At 47.3% G+C, this 18,526-nt stretch overlaps 1 protein-coding gene across 2 annotated transcripts in view; it reads left to right on the forward strand.

Annotated features, from left to right (window-relative positions):
- LOC144721730 (dedicator of cytokinesis protein 1-like) overlaps positions 1-18,526 on the forward strand; it is a 311,613-nt gene that overhangs the window by 247,282 nt on the left and 45,805 nt on the right. For both annotated transcript variants that reach the window (XM_078599607.1, XM_078599608.1), the window contains exons 29-32: positions 2,349-2,443; positions 8,501-8,579; positions 11,593-11,693; positions 17,737-17,795. In XM_078599607.1, coding sequence (XP_078455733.1) covers positions 2,349-2,443; positions 8,501-8,579; positions 11,593-11,693; positions 17,737-17,795 — 334 coding nt within the window. The remainder of the gene's footprint in view (positions 1-2,348; positions 2,444-8,500; positions 8,580-11,592; positions 11,694-17,736; positions 17,796-18,526) is intronic.

An 18,526-nucleotide genomic window follows, 5' to 3' on the forward strand; every position in this document is an offset into this window, starting at 1 on the left:
CCTCAGCCAGCTGTGAAAATTCCACATTACGGAATCGGGTTCCAGTTAATACTCGTGATAATATCTTAATGAGTTCACACAAAGTGGCAATCAGTTAATCGACCAGAAAAAAACATGATGATGATGATGATGTAAGTCAACTCCAAACAATTAATACCAATATGTGTTTGTTTTAGCCAGGGGAAAAGCCTCATGAGGGGTCTTATTTGGGCTACTTGTTCTTTATTGGAGGAAACACAAGAGTACCCGCACCTCCAATGAACACTATTGGCTACGTAGAGTGTAAAAAAAGTTCAACATACATACCCACATACCCAGATAAAATCCAAACATAACATGCGGAAAACATATTCTTGGTTCTTTCGGTAAAGTCACGTATGTCACGTATGTGACTTTACCGAAAGAATCAAGAATATGAATCCCTGCAGTCTCGAAAGCTTTAAATCGAAAAATGCAGAAAACACTCGCACTCCGCACAGATCTGGGTGGACGCTCGCTCTGCTGCACCCTGTTGGTCGGTGTCCCACGCCAATTCCTCATCCCGCCGTGCTTGGATAACCAAAGTTGCCAGATTAGAGGCGTGCGCCACATCACTCCCACACACGCTGTCAGTCTTTTCAGGTTTCTAAGACTTAATATATTTTTTGTTATTGTGAACTATATGTTGTTTTAAGAATAAAAAAATAACGGCTTGCAGTGAGTCCTTCATTTGCAGCTGAGAAGCAGGCCAACTACGGCGGCTGCATGTGGTCAATCTAATCGGATTTGGTCGCATTTATAAATGTGGCCAATATGATTAGGTACCTTTGTAAAGGAATTGGTCTGAGCACTATGACTCGAGGTTGCTATTAATAACATAAAAATACCATATTTGTTTCTTTTTAAAGAAATGCGAACTGGCTGCTGCTTCCTCTTGTTAAGCCGCATTTTGGATGTAATTACTTAACTGCCTGCATATTAATTGGTTTTGGAATTGTGCGTTTATTTTTATTCCGAAAAACAATGAATGTAAAATCAAAAGGGATGAACCGGTACAGGCTAACAAACAGTAATATCTGCACAATGGAAAGACACTTGCAGCGTGAGATTACACGCAGCCGCGTCGTGCTACAGGCTCGTCAGAGCAACGCGTTACTCGCACGCAGGGAGCGATGGAGCAACCGGGGAAGGCAATTTCTTGCCACACAAAGAGGAAGGGAATAAGGAGCGCTGCCAAGCCGCCTCTTGAACCCACGAATCTCCGCCCTGAGTAACGCCGGCTCTCCGCTCCAGCCGCGTTTCCTAGCAGCAGGGAAACAATCTGCCGGGATGCAAACGCAGTCCCACGCGCCTCGCAGTGTTCTTAAACACGTGCCCTGATTTCACCGCTCTCATCATTTTAAGCTCAATGACACGTGGCAGAAATGAGACACGGCTGTCAATTTGCAAACACCCCCCCGCCCCTTCCCTTCCGCCCGCCCACGCGTGCATGAACCCGGCGCTGCGTGCAGGAAGAACATCTGCCGTGCTTTGGCGCCGGGCTTATTTAATGTGAAACCCATGGCCACCGGTGACACCGCGACACGCTCCCCACGGCCGCGCCGCTGGGGGACATCTCTTCCCCAATGGAGGGGACGCGGGTGTGGGGGGGGGGAATTAGAGCCCGACAACTTAAACATTGAGGACTGCGGTGTGGGGCCACATGGGAAGGCTGTTGGATAAATATGAAGAAGAAAAAAAAATCAGCTTTGGCGGCATGTTAATGTTTAACTGCCATCTGTTATTCTAATCCCTCCAACGATTTAGACGATGAAAAAATATCAGACGGCGTTGGGGAAGTAATTCATTTTTTTGTTCTCTAATGTGTCAGTTGTATTAGGGTAACCTCATTTTGGCTTTCTTCTGTGTAGAGACTAAACCGTGATTGGCAAAATTATGCAGTGCGTATGGTGAGCTCATTCGACTAGGGAAATGAAATATTGCTGTTTACTCTCATTTTATCGTTACGCCCTGTGCGTTGGTTTTTCCATCGTGGTGTCAGCTTGCACATGTATCTCTGAACGCACGATACTCATGATAATTTTTCAAATTATAAGCAAATATGAAAACGGATTTGTGGCCGTATGAAAGAAGCAAACACTCGGGAAGATCTAAAGCCAGATGGTGGGATACTCTCAATGTTCCTTGGAGGTCTAATGTTGACTCTGGGATCAGAGTAAGACTTGGGCCAGGTGGTGGGATAATGTTGAAGCACACCCTGGTGGCTGGTTGTCAACTGTGTGACTTCTGGGATCTGGCAGAAGGAAAGAAGCAACTGCAACAGCTTGATGTGATTGCGCTTGACGAGGATGGATGCTGCGTTCCTCCAGGACTTTCTGATGGAAACATTCATCATGTTCAAGAACCTCATCGGCAAGAATGTGTACCCGGCGGACTGGGTCATCATGAACATGATGCAGAACAGGTGAGCGCTCCAGGTTGCCTCCCTCGCGGCGCTTGAGGTGTGCCGGGAGGGTGAGCTGGTGAGTTGTGTCGTACGTCCGCTGGCTCGCATTCCCAGCTCTGCCGGGCCAACCCATCACCGGCTGTGCCGTCGGAAGGTAGTCCCGGGAGCCGGCTTTCCATAACGGGGTCGCAGCACTTAAAAGTGGGGCGGACGTTGGAACCAGTCGTGCGTGTCGTGCGCGTCGTGCGGGGGTCAGCGCGCAAGGGGCACACGCAGCGGTGAGCGTGCAAACGGGACACGCAGCGGTCGACGTGCAAGCGGCACACGCAGTGGCACACGCAGCGGTCAGCGTGCAAACGGGACACGCAGTGGCACACGCAGCGGTCGGCGTGCAAGCGGCACACGCAGTGGCACACGCAGCGGTCACCGTGCAAGCGGGACACGCAGTGGCATACGCAGCGGTCAGCGTGCAAGCGGCACACGCAGTGGCACACGCAGCGGTCACCGTGCAAGCGGGACACGCAGTGGCACACGCAGCGGTCGGTGTGCAAGCGGCACACGCAGTGGCACACGCAGCGGTCAGCGTGCAAGCGGGACACGCAGTGGCACACGCAGCGGTCGGCGTGCAAGCGGCACACGCAGTGGCACACGCAGCGGTCAGCGTGCAAGCGGCACACGCAGTGGCACACGCAGCGGTCAGCGTGCAAACGGGACACGCAGTGGCACACGCAGCGGTCAGCGTGCAAGCGGCACACGCAGTGGCACACGCAGCGGTCGGCGTGCAAGCGGCACACGCAGTGGCACACGCAGCGGTCAGCGTGCAAGCGGCACACGCAGTGGCACACGCAGCGGTCAGCGTGCAAACGGGACACGCAGTGGCACATGCAGCGGTCGGCGTGCAAGCGGCACACGCAGTGGTGAGTGGCGCGGCTCGCTGCCTCGGGCGTCAACGGCGGTGTTGTTTTGTTTCGAGTGAAGAGCGGAAAGTTACAAAGATAATGTGTAATCGTGTAATCTAATCAACGGATGTGTCCAATGCGCACTCTGGTAATATTATTGCTTACAGGACAGCAGCGAGTGACCGGAAGTGAGTGTGGTGGGGGTGGTGGGGTAGGGGCGGGTGGGGGGTTGGGGGCTAAGCTTGGCAGGGCCCCGTGTCTCTCGATGCGTGGGGACACGGATATCTGCAGGGCGCTCCGGGAACACACAGCCGATCTTACTGGTTGCGGAAACGTGGCATGAATATCCACGGAAAACAACGTGCAAGGGGTTCCAATCTAGAGGTGAGCCTGGTGTTGTTGGGGCAGCCCACGTCACAGGTGAACTAGGTCACGTGGGACGCCACGCACAGCCACATGGACGTCTCTGAATCTGATTCAATGAACGAGCCAAGGCGACGCGGAACCGCCTCGAAATTCCTGCCAAAGGAAACTCATGCCACCTATTGATGCGGGAGAGAAATTGAGCTTCAAAGAAATAACCCTCGAGGGCATTCGTTCTTGTTCCGAGTTGACAATGGCCCTGACACCATTTTCGTTGTTAAAAACGGATTCAAGTATAAATGCATCGTAATCCGTTATTTGTCAATTGCTTTCCTAAGCACCAGAAAGCAACACATTATTTGAAGATAGGGTTGCCGTGTCCATAGTGCAGCGCGCAAAGCACTACGTTCCTGTATTTGAGGGGTTATAAATACAAAGATCCCCCATGTAGCCTTAACAGACTTTTGCGGCAAGTGTTGTCCATGGGCATCTATGAAGGCCAGCATGGCAAGTGAAGGTGTGGGCGGCCAGCACCATGCCTGGCCGCTTTTGTATCCCGAGTGGCGATGTTTATACAACTGTGCCAAGTACCCAATGGAGGCTGAGTAGACCTAGGGGAGGCCGGGACCAGTTCAGATATCTACCACTGTTTTTAGCCGTGAGCAGGATTTGAAGTCGGATTGCCAGGTTCATAGTGCAGAGCGCTCACCACGACACTCCTCCATGCACACATTTATATCAAGGAAACACTTTGAATATAAATCTCAGTGGTTTATTTGTGGATGTACTGCCCCTGCCATAGGAATGTGTACACTACTCACTGGGCTCAGGAACACAGATGAAAATAGGAACCACCCAATGGAGATTTGAACAGGGGAAACTTAATCATCTTGACTGCAATGGCATTGATTAAATAATGACAGAAGCGTGCAACCAAATCTGTAATTGTCATTAATAACAATTAGATGCTTGGTTTGCCAAGTGGGTAACACATTCGCTGCTCAGCCAGTTTCCATAGAGTCGATGATTTGATTCCTGCGGCCGCCCGGAATTGTAAGCGGTGTGCGTTTTCACGCCTGAAACTCTGGAGGTCGGTATGCAGAGTTGGCCCTACCTGGATCCTGCGTTTGAATCGCAGGGAAGTTCACAGAAATGGCAGGGTCTCAGATGCAGCGCGTCGATGGAATTACCGATGACTGCACAGACACAAAACAAAAAACACGTCCGTTAAACATTTGTTTGGCCACTTTTTACGTTGGTAGAAATCAAGTTCTGACAATTAAGCTTTTGATTTGACTGGTCATGCGAGGAACATTAGGTCTGTATCTCCGGACATTTGTCACAGTGATACTCCTATTGTGGATAAGACATTCGTCATGATGCGTTGATGTCAATAGGCCAAATTGCGAATGTAAACATCACCCACAGATAACATGCCTGAGAGAGTCCCATGATGGCTCTATCAGTGTGCTGCGCTGGCACTTGAAATCTAGTGTAGATGGACACGTCTTGTTGTTACCGGGTTCTTAAGTCACAAAATACGATTTCGTTGTTTAAATGTAAATCAGGGGAAGCCTCATTATCCGGGCTAAAACATGCAAATATATAGATGTCAAATAATTGAAATGTGACAAACCACACTTTACACAGTATAGCGGAGGGTCATCCAGTCTTGAAAAGAGAGTTAAATATTGAAATGATTCCAGAATTAGTTTCGAGGGAGGGCTTCATCTTCTCAGCCCACTCCTTGACATCTTGTGGCCATTTAAGAAGGATGTTATTTTTCACAGCGTGATAATTGAGTGCCCCTAATGAGGAAAAACAAAACAAACCTCACTACTCCGTAATGTCAGCCGATCAGGTGACAATATCGTTCGAGCATGTGATTCACAATCGGAAGGCTGCAGTTTGAAATCCCAACAGTATTATCTGACAAATCCAGTACAACTTTGTCGGAAGCCCGGAAGCTCACCTGGTTAAATATACAACATTTATTGATTTACGACCGGCAGTGGTCAGACGACTAAGCGTCCCCAAGTCACCAGGTTTCCTGCAGGACAAAGCGGCCGCCGCAGATCAGGTCAGTTCAGTCCATTACGCTTGCCTGAAAGCAGTTGCCTGAGCCGCAGGCGCACACGTGCACGTGGTGTGTGGCCGCGTCGGGCCACGCAAACGTTACGTGAGTGGGACGTGGGGTCCGCCGACTGCGGTTGTTCGATGAAATTGTTTGAAGGGTAAATGAATTATCGTCGCGCCGCTTTTATAAAGAACGCATTAGCCATGCATGGCCGTGCTCATTCAATTACTTTGCAAACTCCGACTTTATTTACTGTGACAGCCGCTCTATTGAATAAACCCGTGAACAGCATTGATGCGCAGATAATTCCAGCCCCGATTCTTGGGCGATCGATAAATTTAATTTTGAGAGTATTAATAATGGTTTGTATATGTGTACACAAATTTTGTGAGGCTTGCACTCTCCGAACATGGAATTTGACATAGTTGCATTTTTAAGGATCGGTTGATGATTTAGAAGCAATTAAAAGTAAAAATGTGCCAGGTTGTGACAAAGGGGTCTCTGTGGGTGACTCACCCAGGAGTGGGAAATCCACATTTATAAGGCACAGCCTTTCTTTTCATAGGACAAGCAATACATAAACCAGTTTAAAATAGTCGAGAGGTCAACGTTGGTGTTAAGAGATGGATGTTTGAAGCATGAATAATGTATGTCAGAGAAGCTGTACTCCAGGCCTTTATCTATAGGTTATGTGGAAGATGCTATAAATTCCTTGACAGGATACACTTAGCGACTATAGTGATTTTGTTAATGACAATGCAACAATGTAGACCTAACAGTGAAGCTAATTGTGAAGGGGAGGTTATGGATGATGCTAGACATGTCCGGGATGGTGGAGGGGCAGGTGACCAGTGACCGAGGGGAGTAGACCGTAAGCCAGGCAGTGAACGGCACTGTTAGGGCAGAAGTTGCACGTCCGGTGTTGACTGTGCAAGATTCCCGCGATCTGGGCGGGAGGAAGGGGGAGGAGCGATGCTGAGTTTTGGAGGCGTCAAATGCCAGTGGCCGTGTTGACCCCTTGAACTTGACCTTGTGTTTCAAAGTAACCATTTGGGCATTGCCCGTGCGAATATTTCCTCCGTTAAACTATCAACTAAAACTAGTTTGTATTTTACCAGGTAAGGCCCACTGAGCGATGTAGCTCTCTTTCTGAATCGTCCTGGCCGCAAATGATAGCTCAGCGAGAAGTGGCTCGTCAGGTGGGAATTCATAGCGGTAGCCAAATACTGTAGAACGCGCGTTGTTTCTAAACGCAGGCAGCGGGGGGTGCGGGTGGCCAGCGAGACTGGATGATGCAGTAATAGCGCGGCCCTTGACACGGTGTTGACATCTCATTGGTGACTCGAATACCTTTGGGCTTCCTTGTGCCTTGTGGCCGACCACTGCTTTTAAAACAGACCGCATCCTGTTCGACCACCCTCGTTTGATCCGTTGATGCATTTTAACAGCGGCAGGAAATAATGATGCTCTCTCCACTTGAGAGAGGTCACTCAGGAGCCAGACAAAATATGCGTAGGTCAGAATTTTCGTTTGCAACTCATGCGTCACAAGTTGCCTCCAACAGAACAACGAAACGGGAATCCCTTTCTGCTCCGTAAGTCAATACCACCGTTGTGCATTTTCTTAGAATAGCCTTGCAATGGCCACCAACTCAAAAGAGCCAAGATTGGAGCATTTTTTTTTTATGTTGGCAGCTGAATAATTATACGAGAAATTAATTAGTAGGAGAGAGCGGTTTGAACCAATGTCAAAAGTCAAGTCAAGTATTCTTCCTGCAACAATGAGCATTTGGCAGTGCTCTCCACTCCCTGTCTTGAGCTCGTGCTAGATATTCCACGTGGCAGTATGAGTCATTTCTCGCATCAAGTTACAAGGGTCACCGGTAAGGCGACAGTGTTATTCACGATGGCGCGGAGTTGCTTGTGCACCACTGCCAATGCAGAATCACCACGTAAATGGATTCGTGAACACCTGGTCCACGTATAAACATCAACACTAGGATGACTAAAGCGGCTGGACTCGTCAGTCTCATTTTGTGGCAGGCCAACATGAATTGGCGCTCGCTAAGAGCAATTGCCTCTACAGCCTCTCAGGCTAAATGGGGGAATCGTTGTCTTCGACTTTGTGTGTGGCTATCGCATTGCACTGGGATCCCGACAATTGTGAACAGCGCCAGTGGCAAACAGAGTATTTGAGCCTGTACCCGTATATCCCCGAGGTCAAACTGAGCTTAAAGAAATCAGCAGCGGGGAGATGAATGTGGCCTTTTGTGCATGGTGCTCGCCACTTTCCACGTATACACTGTGCCAGTTTTAATAGGTGCTTGCGAACAGCATTCATTGCAGCAGATCTGACCCAGTGCAATATTCATCTCTCGATGAACGAAGCCTTAAGTAAGTACATGGTGCTGTGTGTGAATAACATATCTGAGGAGATAAACGTGGCTGGACATGGTTCTTGCTACACAAACCTCCCGTCGAATGTTCTGTGTTTTAATAGGCGCTCGCAAACGGCACTGGGCCCTGCAGTCTATGAAGCCGAACAGAGGATTGTTTTCCTCTGTGTGTGTGTGGGGAGCGGGACACTTCACGTGGCCTTAACGTGCACATAGCCTGGCACAAGCGCCGTGTGCCGTCCCGGCCGTCGTAGGTGCTCTCTAACAGCACTTGCCCCAACAGTCTGTTAAGGCTATACGGGAGATCTCTATCTTTGTCTTTTTGTGCGTGTGGTTTGCAGGGTGTTCCTCCGAGCCATTAACCAGTTTGCAGACACGCTGAACAGAATGTTTTTGGACAGTGTCAGCTTCGAGTTGCAGGTAAGAGATGGGGCTTTTGTGCAAAATTGGAATGAGTAACATATGGTCTATTCTACACTCGATCTCTAATATAATTGTTTTCTTAATTTTTCAGCAGGATGCACTGCCAAAATAATTACACCTGCAATATATATGTGTATAGACCACACAATCGGTATGCCACATTTGTTAATTAAATTATAATTACTCACGGGAATCAATTATTTTTATACGTGCAAAGTCCTATTAAAATGTGCTTCTGCATTTGGCAATCATGAATCCTATTTGAGGTTGGGGGTGGGGGGGGAAATAAATATACCCATAAGCATAGATTGTTTTGTGCTTTCCAACGTGTGTTCGTTCCCGTAAGCATTTCATATTTTACTGCAGAGCACTCGCAGGTTAGAGACATCGCGTTGATCAATCAGAAAGTGAGTTGGGCTTGAGCAGGACACGGCGCTGGAAGGGGCGACTGTGGACGGACGGACGGAGCGAATGTGTCGCAAAGTCTTCACAACGCCGTCGTTAGCGCTGTAAACAACCCCGGTTTGGCAGCTAATACACCTTGCAATTAGATTGACAATTAACAAAATAACAATTATCTTCTGATGGCAACAGTTATAAATCACGAGCGCGTTGCCCTTAATCATTACATGATCAAGCATACATCATCATTGTCATCTCGTTAAAGGCTTTAACCAGGGCCAAAAGATCCCACTTCATTAAAGGCCACTGCTGCTATTGCAGTGTTTTTTTTCTTTCCATTTTCTTATAAAAGAGGCACCGGAGATTATAACGAAGTAATGTGGCCATCGGTGTGCACTGGCGTGCTTTGTGAAACGAGTTGAGTTACGTGAGCTTGGATAGACGAGAGGGAGCAAGGGAATTCCAGAGCGGAGTTGAGCGAGGACGGTGCAAGTTTGCGTCGCGCAGTGAGGCCGCTACCTGCAGCGTGGCATTGAGGAGTCTACGCGATGTGTACAACTGCATTCCATCAATTGGATCTGAACCTGGACTCGTCCCCTCTCTCGCTTGGCTCAGCCTTAAAAAAAAGTACTCGGTGCTGTGCGTGAAAATCATCTCTGGGAAGGTGGCTGGTTGTGGTTGTTGCTACACCACCGTCTCATCTCATCTTGCGCCTTTAAGAGATGGTCTCAAGCAACGCTGGCACCGATGTCTGTAAAGCCTCCACAGATCGACGATGAGTGAGTGGCTGCAATAATAACCGTGATGGTTGTGGGAGCAAGGACACAAGATATTGGCTGTCGAGATTATAATGAATAAAGAATCGCCATCAATAAAACATTGTAATCACGGCTTTGATATGAATAATTTGGTCGTTTGGGCTGGCGCTTCTGTTACAGAGACACATTACGCTGGCTGCTGTGTGTGTGTCTCTTTAGCAGCAACGGGAGCCCTCTCCCATGTGCGGCATTTGTGAAATCGTGCCAGAAATAAAGGCTGCAACGGACAACATATCTCTTAATATACATATATAAAACATCGACTTAAGAATAACAACCAGATTTATATGCAATTTAGAAGGATTCATGAATTCCCCCCACACCTCACGAGTGACGTCATCACACCTACCCCTCTATTTCAAGGAACGTAACAGGAGGATTTATCTACAAATCTGACTGTCGCCTGATGAAGCTGGTTGTAATTACTGGCGAAACGTCGTACGCAGATTGTAAATGTGGTGTTGCTCTCCAACACACCGGTGTGCTGTACTAGTAACGAATTGGCACGTTCTGTTTACGTGACAAACCTTACTAATTGGCTGTGACGAGTGGTGGCGGGTTTAACGACACATTTATATTTACGTAATCTAACCCAAAAAAAAACTATATTGTGAATAACCAGAACCTTAATCTTTTTTTCTCAAACCATCGTCACAATTCAAAGTACCTCGCTGCTCAAATGACCAATGGGGGAGCACTCACTTTTTTACTGTCTGCCTTTAACCAGCAGCGGAAATTCCACATTCATATGATGGGGGGTAGTCTGTGCTATAGGACGAGCACAGTTGACTTCCCACAAATTGTCTCATTGTATTTCCACGAGAGGGACAATGTGCTCAGCCGCCACCCTTCAACGGCGCCTTGTGGTGACCGAGAGGGCTCTGGCTGGCCACTGCGTGTGCTCGTGAACCACGTCTTCTGCCTGTGCACAACTTTTGCGCAGTAGCATGCCCTGTTTTGTTGCCAAATCATTAGATAATTGAGATAAATTGCCTTCAGATAGAATTGCAATTATGTCCAAAATTAGAGTTGTGTTTGCAATCATATTATAATGGCCTAACTTTTGTTAATTAATATCAATTACAATAATAGCACAGCAAAGATGATGATGATGATGATGTTTCTGATTATGGTGGATTTATATGATTATTTTTGTTAAATTGTTGCCGAGGCAAAAGATGCAGTGCCGAACTAATATCTTATAGCAGAATCCCATATGCTCATTCATCTCCGTGTCGTTAACCATTTTAAATCTTTAGATTTTGGTATCATGAGTAGTGAGGATCGCTAAGTGGGTGGATCGTGTCAAGTCTAGTAAATAACTATTTACTTGCGTTTGGTTGCACAGGCGATCTTGCCGAATTTGGGACAGACACCGGTACACGCACACACATACGCACAGGGCCATAGCAACACACAAAGACAAAGATCCCCCTTATAGCCTTAACAGACTGCTGAGGCATGTGCTGTTAGCGAGCAATTTTGAAGGCCGGCACGGCACACGAGGGGGTGGGTGGCCAGCACCACGCCCGGCCACCTTTGTTACACGTACCACACACATCGCAGTAGTTGTTTATGCGCGACCTTGCCATTCATAACTTGACCACGTGTCGTCGTTATTGAATTATGTTCACACGTTTCTTTTTTTTTTGCTGTAACCGGGTGTCCGTGGTGTAACGAGGTCTCTGTCGGAAATGAACATGTATTGCCCCAGTGGGTTTTACCTGTGCCTAAAGAAAACCTAACCCTAAAGCACTGACTGTGCCTCCACTCCCCTCCTCTCCCGTCAGCTGTGGAACAACTACTTCCACTTGTCGGTGGCCTTCCTCACCCAGGAGTCGCTGCAGCTGGAGAACTTCTCGCACGCCAAGCGCGCCAAGATTGTCAGCAAGTGAGTGCTCCTCGTTGCAACCAATCAGCTGGTACTGCCACTTTGCCCTTTCAATTGATTTTGGGGAGTATTAAAAAAAAATGTTACGAAAGTAAATCTAAATAAATCAATACTGGGCGCGTGCTAAGTAATTATTTACATATTTTTAATGGGGGCAATACCAGATTAGCGGTACCTGGGTTTTGTAGCCTGATAATAGTGACTGCATTACGTGTAATGCGTTACTCCCCAGCACTGGTATTAGGGCTTTGTTTAAATGTGTGTGCACTTAATTATAAATGTACCAGTTTAAATAAAACATCACTGCAGCCGTATATCCAAAAGGAAAGTGTGCGGTGGTGATCAACGGCCCTCCAAGCCTGGCCACTTGGATGCCTGTGGCTCATATCCCGTGACTCTGATGGCAGAGGCCAAATGTTTACTGTTGCCCCACTTAGTGCGTGTTGTGTGTCTGTGGTGGTGTTCTCGCTAGTGAGTGTTGTGTCTCTGTGGTGTTTTTGCTAGTTCGTGTTATGTCTGACATTCTAGTTCCTTCATTGATTCTATTCCGTGGTTTGTTATGCTCAGAATTTTGAGACGCAATTTGCAACATGACGCTGTTTAACAATGATAATAATATAACATTATTATTTTAATAAGCCGATTCCCTGTGTAGTTTTGTAGAACAATCAACAGCAACCCTCGTAATTCTACAGCGTGTGTGCCTCCTCAATTTATGGGCATGTTCTATAACTCAAACATTACCATATATGTAATTTTAATTTATTATCCACGTGTAAATTTGAAAAGTGAAAATTACTTTTTCAAATTGTTTTCCACGTTTTGAATATATATTCGGAAATTATGTACGCGTAGTTCATAGTTACGTTCGCAGTCAAAAATTATGCACCAATACTTCACCGTGCACTTGAATGTAACCTTACAATAGGTGTTTCGAATCTTTGAAACTGCGAGTTTTACCCCAGAGTTTTCAGAATGACCACGTGACATCACCGAAACCAGCACCACTGAGATCGTTGATTTGAATCTGGGGCACTACTCCCTGGCCTATGCCGCTTCTCGAGTTCAGACATGTGATGGTCTCGCCTCGTTCGCCAACAACTGCACAAAAACGAAACCATAATTTTATCTTTTAATTGATGCTTCGTTGTAGAAATATTCATCTATCAAGGAAAGGCCGTGCTAAGTCAGGAGGGATTTTGGACGTCTCGTTATATTCATTATTTTTTTAGGATTTAAAACATTTTCAAAAAGTGGCTGGGTTGCTGAGCGTGCTCATATGATGGCTGTGTTAGAGGACCGAGCAATCATTGCTTAAAACCCGTGATTCGAAAGTGTAGCGCGTTGTTCTCATCTGCTTCCTTACCAATGGGAGGCTGCACAGTAAAGCATAATATTGGCTTTCTATTTCAGTTATCCAAACCAAATCCTCAGGGCAACAAAATCAAATAACATTCGATGACCGGACAACTCTAAAAGAGTACGGAGGAACACCATGTAGTGGGTAGTGCTGAGTAAGTGTGGCCTATTATTGAATGCCTCAGTAAATATATTTTTTCTCGGTGTCAGCTTCCAGGGTCGATAGCCGGAGTGCGATGCGCCCACAGTTTAGACACGTTCCTTCACCGCATCACGTGACCCTCAAAAGAGCCTTTGCTGGTCAAAACAAGGTCATTTGCTAAACTGTGCAAGTCCGAGAATACGTTTTCCCCTTTTTTCTGGCAACAAAACAGGTGTTGAGATGTTAAAACACCAAACTGAAACCAATCGGTTTCAAAGACAATGCATATATTATCAGAGTGTTTTTTGTTTGCATTCTGACCACAAGTGTTGTGGTTAATGCAGACATGATTCCTTGTAAAAGGTTTCAATTTGGTGTTTTAACATCTTAACACAACTGTTTTGTTGCCAGAAAAAGGGGAAAACCTCTTCTCATATTTTGGTACTGGCAAAGGAGGTCCCATGATGTGCAAGTCCAGTCAGAGTGTCTCCCTGCTCGAGTGAGTATGGGGCGGTGGCCTTCTCTCCTGGTAGCCCTGAGCAAGCGCTGGGAATTCCACTTTCCTTGGGTCGGGAATCGGTCACTGCATCGGACCAACCACCGTTGATTGCCAACAACGCGGCACTCTGTCTGTCAACCAAGGAGGGATGATGGGCTGAGTCCACCCCTGACCAGAGTCTGAACCGCCTACCGTGTCTACGAGTTAGTCGGGCACATTAACCTTATCAGCAGGCAGCCAGATTAGGTGGTTATATAATCCAAGATACACGTTTTTCAAATGTCATCGTTTTAAATTTGCCTTCATTTTGCCTCATTATGTTCATGTAAATCGGATTTAGCCACAGGAACTCCGGTTACATACGTACAAAGGTCCCTCATACAGCCTTCAACTGACTTTTGGGGCAAGTGCTTTTAGTGAGCACCTTGGAAGGCCGGTACAACACACGAAGGGGGTGGGTGGTCAGCAAGACAAACAGAGACACGCACAAGTGCGCGCGCTCACACACATATGACTCTTTTATGCACACGTTTTGCCACGAGGCATGATTAACATGAACTCCGTTTTTGAAAGGGAAAGCAATTTCGCGAGAAAATTAATTGTGAAACCGTCAAAGCCACTGCGAGCGGGCATTAGCAACGGTTAACCAGCGACGGATGCTGCGGTGTGGTGTTCATCACCAGCGTGTGCCGAATGCTAAGCACGGAAAGCGGCGCCTTTGCTCAAGCCGAGCAGTCGTCTCTGCGACTCCCCCAGCAGCCCTCCTGGCTCTGCACTTTCACGAGGAGAATTATCGAGGGACGCACGTAAGAAAAGGTTCACGAAGGATGAAGCGATAACACAAATGTCTTTTTTGTGTTGCGTTCGGCCAGTGGAGGTTGGGCCGAGACCAATTGGTTCGATGCTCTTGAGCTCCTGCTTGATTCTCAGGTGTCCAGCCAGATTCAAACCCAGAATCTCAGCGGTTGCCCACTCAGTGGTCGTCTGATATGGAATTAGTTCTCTGAATCTCAATTGAACTCAATTGCTGCCGGGCGGTTGCTGCTGATGTGAAGATGGGTACCGCTGTTTAATTCCTTTAGGTCCCAGGCTGTTTTGCTCTGAGTTTTAACTGAAGTAAATATGAAAGTTTTTTTTTTCAGTGCAGCAGTTTAATGGTTTCATCCCAGTAGCTAAAAACTGTACAAAGTTTAATGTTTTTGTGACTTCATTTTACGCTTTCCATCTCTGGGGACTAAAAAAATGTATGTTTGATTGCCTTACAAATAAACATTTTAACAAGGAGTAAAGCGGGTTAGGAAGAGAGAGAGAGACCTGCTAGAGAGTTTTCAAAAGTATTCCTGTTCATCTTGAGTCATCTTGAATGATATTCCACTTTTTTCCAAAACTAAATGTTCTCGGCTCATAATGATGATTTCCATGGCACAGCGACAATGAAATTATACATCAGCTGCTAGACAAGATTGCAAAGTGCCTTCAACGGTCTTGAGAAATTGGTATTCGACAATGGCCTGTTGTAAATATTAATGCGGCAATGTAGTGTAACGCACCCTTATCGCTGTTTTCCTGTAGCTTGTTGATCAGTGCAAATTGGATTCGTATCCACAAAGCAGGACATTACATAAAGACCTTGTTACATGCAGCCATGGCCTAAATACTTTCATTACTCACACATCCTTCAGCCACAACTTTTTCACCAGCCGCTGCTCAAAATTTCATCATGGAATTGGAGCAAAACGAGAATAACACAGGAAGATAATTGCACGCGCGATGAACTGAGTAATTTGGCCATTCGCAAGCGCGCTCGCTCGTGTCTCTGCCGTTCCTCCCAGCAGCGCTGTTGGGACGCACAACCGAGCACTCCCGGCCCGGGTCCAGCTGTTAACTAATAACAAAACCGAGCTCCTGTAATGCATCACAAACAAGCTGTTGGTTTAATACCAGCGAAAACCCCTCCTGGCCTCCACAGCAAGTGCCCAAGCTTAATGGTGCTGTTTACCATTTTCCGTAGGCGTGCTTTTATGTTAGGCCTTCACTCATTGTGTTGCACCCCCCCCACATCCAACCCCCCCCTGCAGCAAATGAATGCCAGGCAAGAGACGCCGAGTCTTGCAGCCCACGTTAAACCTCCTCGTGGTTTTGTCCGCCGCCAACGTATTTAAACCAGAAGTGTCGTCTCCTGCTACCGTTCCTGCCGCGGGGCGTTGGACGAATGTAAACGCGCGGCTCACAATGACGCAGTTGGGGGGGGTGGAATAATCCAGCACCTTGCATTTCTCTCACACCCGTTGTTTTGTCGTTGTTATTTTCCATCACCAGCTACATTCCGATCGTGCCGCCGTCGCGGGGGAGACGTGCAGGGAATTCGTTTCTCCTGGTTCACCCAGGAAAGCCTCACCGAGTCTCATGACTTTTATTTAGGAGGATCCTGCCATGTTTTTGAAGTGAGGGGGGGGGCGACGATTGCCACGCAAGTTTCAATAGAGTTTTTTTGCGGGTCACTTTTCAAATGTGGCAAATATGAACCATAATGCCGGCACTTGGTGGCCTTTGCTTGCAAATGATGCGATGGGATCTTCAATGTCCACTTTGAAGGTGAATGCACCCGCAGTATTAATCAGGGCGGCCACTGGATTTGAACCGTGAACCTCTCTGCAACAAATGGCGAACGTGATGCGGCTATGTCCATGTCGCCAAAATAAAATCCTTTCCAATATTCTGCATAGTTAGCAGAAGCGCACATTCTCCGGGTGATTGCACATGATCTCGGAAGCTCAGCTGGTTTTAACCTGTGCACTGTGTTTCCACCGTGCACAACCTGGTTTGTTATAGGCTGCTGCCGCAACTAACGTTGCAAGCCACAGAGGGCATCGCAGCGAGCTCTTTGGTGGTGGTGTTGTCTCGTGCTCCGTGCCGTGACCGGTCCACTCCGTGCCGTGGCCGGTCCGCGTCGTGAAACGCGTTCGAGTGACCCACACAACGCCGGAGTGACAAGACGGCAGGGCGTGTACATAAGGGCCCTCAACTTAAAACTTATTCGTCTTAAGTTGAGTAGCTTAACCGGCTCCTGTTTAGCAGCCACTGCTGCCCCACGCAGCATTAACTGCCCATGTTGCTGGTGATCCGTTCATAAATATTCCTCTGAAATAATAGGGAGACACGTGGTACGATTACAATAATAGGGAGACACGTGGTACAGTTACAATGATAGGAAGACACGTGGTACAGTTACAATGATAGGGAGACACGTGGTATGATTACAATAATAGGGAGATACGTGGTACAATTACAGATGGTGATTGAGGGCTGTTAAGCACAACGTGCCGTAGAAGCAAAACCTTCTGCTTGCTACTTACAGATTCTGTTTTGTTATTCCCTTAAAGTTTGAGTCTTCTTCTTTCATACGGCTGATGTAAATGCAAAGCAACAACTGCAATTTCACATTCAGGTGGTCAAGCCAGACGACCGCGTGAGGAGCAGCGGAGTGTGTCGCCGTGATGTCTCTTTTAACGTTTTACTCAAACCCGTATTACAAGATCAGTGATAACACATTGTGACTTGTTTTCTGTTTGTCGTGGCTCATTCCCAAAGTTGTTCTCGAATAGACGCTGTGTGTGTGTGAGAGAGAGAGAGAGAGACAGACACAGATCTGTGAATCACCATCCCAGGTCAACGCAATAGGTGTTATACAAATGGTCACAGCACTTTGTTTTGAAACTGTGTGTCCAGGATGCATGCTAAGCTGTTGGAATATCATTTGCCGAGTGCTTACTTGTGTGCCTGTGTGTTTTTGCATGCGCTTTTGTGTGTGTGTGTGTGTTTGGCTGTGTGTGTGTGTGTTTGGCTGTGCGTGTTTGTGTGTGTTTGGCTGTGCGTGTGTGTGTGTTTGGCTGTGCGTGCGTGCGCGTTCGATCTGTGCGTGTGTCTGGCCGCGTGACTCCGTACGTGTGCGAGCGCTGCGTGTGTTTGTTCCCGCGTGCGTGCGTCTGTGTGCGTGCGTCTGTGTGCGCGCGTGCATCTCGACGTGCGTCCGCCACCCTCAGACACGGAGACATGCGGCGAGCCATCGGATTCGAGATCCGGGACATGTGGTACAACCTTGGTGAGGGAGCGCGCATCACCGCAACATCCAACCCAGCGGGCAAACGGCTGTAATTTAGCATCTCTGCCCTGCCTAGGAAACCTCGGGCTGATTGAATGCAGTAATTTCCTCATTTTAATGAATGCTGTGACCCACACCTCACCCTGCGAGTACCCTGCTGAATGATTTGTGGCTTCTGGGAGTTTTGAGTGGCCCGTGCCAGGCACGAAACCTGGCCTGTGACGAACGCAAAGCAGACACCTCCACCCTCGCACCAAAGGCGTTCATTTATTTTGTGAAACAGCCACAGACTCCCGTTGTGTGTGGTCAGCAAGAACGAAAGCGGAATGCTGGGCAATTCTGTCAAAATAATTCGCAGGCGTTGCATCCTGGATGGCAATTTATTTACTTATTATTATTTTGAATTGTCCCAAGTGCTAAGGATAACCCGAGGGAAGGTTGGAAAGTTTTTATAAGATTAATAAAAACGTACATATTCCACGATCATCTTTAAAACTCTTTAAAATTAGAGCTGTCTTTAACCATTGCATAAAAATGCAATCATCTTGATCCACATTAACCAAGGTGAAAATCTCACTTGGCAGTCATGAACCACTGGTTGTCAAATTCTACATTCCTATTGCAGGGACCAGCCTTTTAATTTGAAAAACAACAGCCCACTTTCCATATCCACTGGACTGCTTTTCATTGAACTCGGCCTCGCGGTTGAATTGGCAAACTCCTGACTGTGA

This window comes from Lampetra planeri, chromosome 12 (assembly GCF_965212315.1).
Source record: "Lampetra planeri chromosome 12, kcLamPlan1.2.h2, whole genome shotgun sequence".
Taxonomy (NCBI): Eukaryota; Metazoa; Chordata; class Hyperoartia; order Petromyzontiformes; family Petromyzontidae; genus Lampetra; species Lampetra planeri.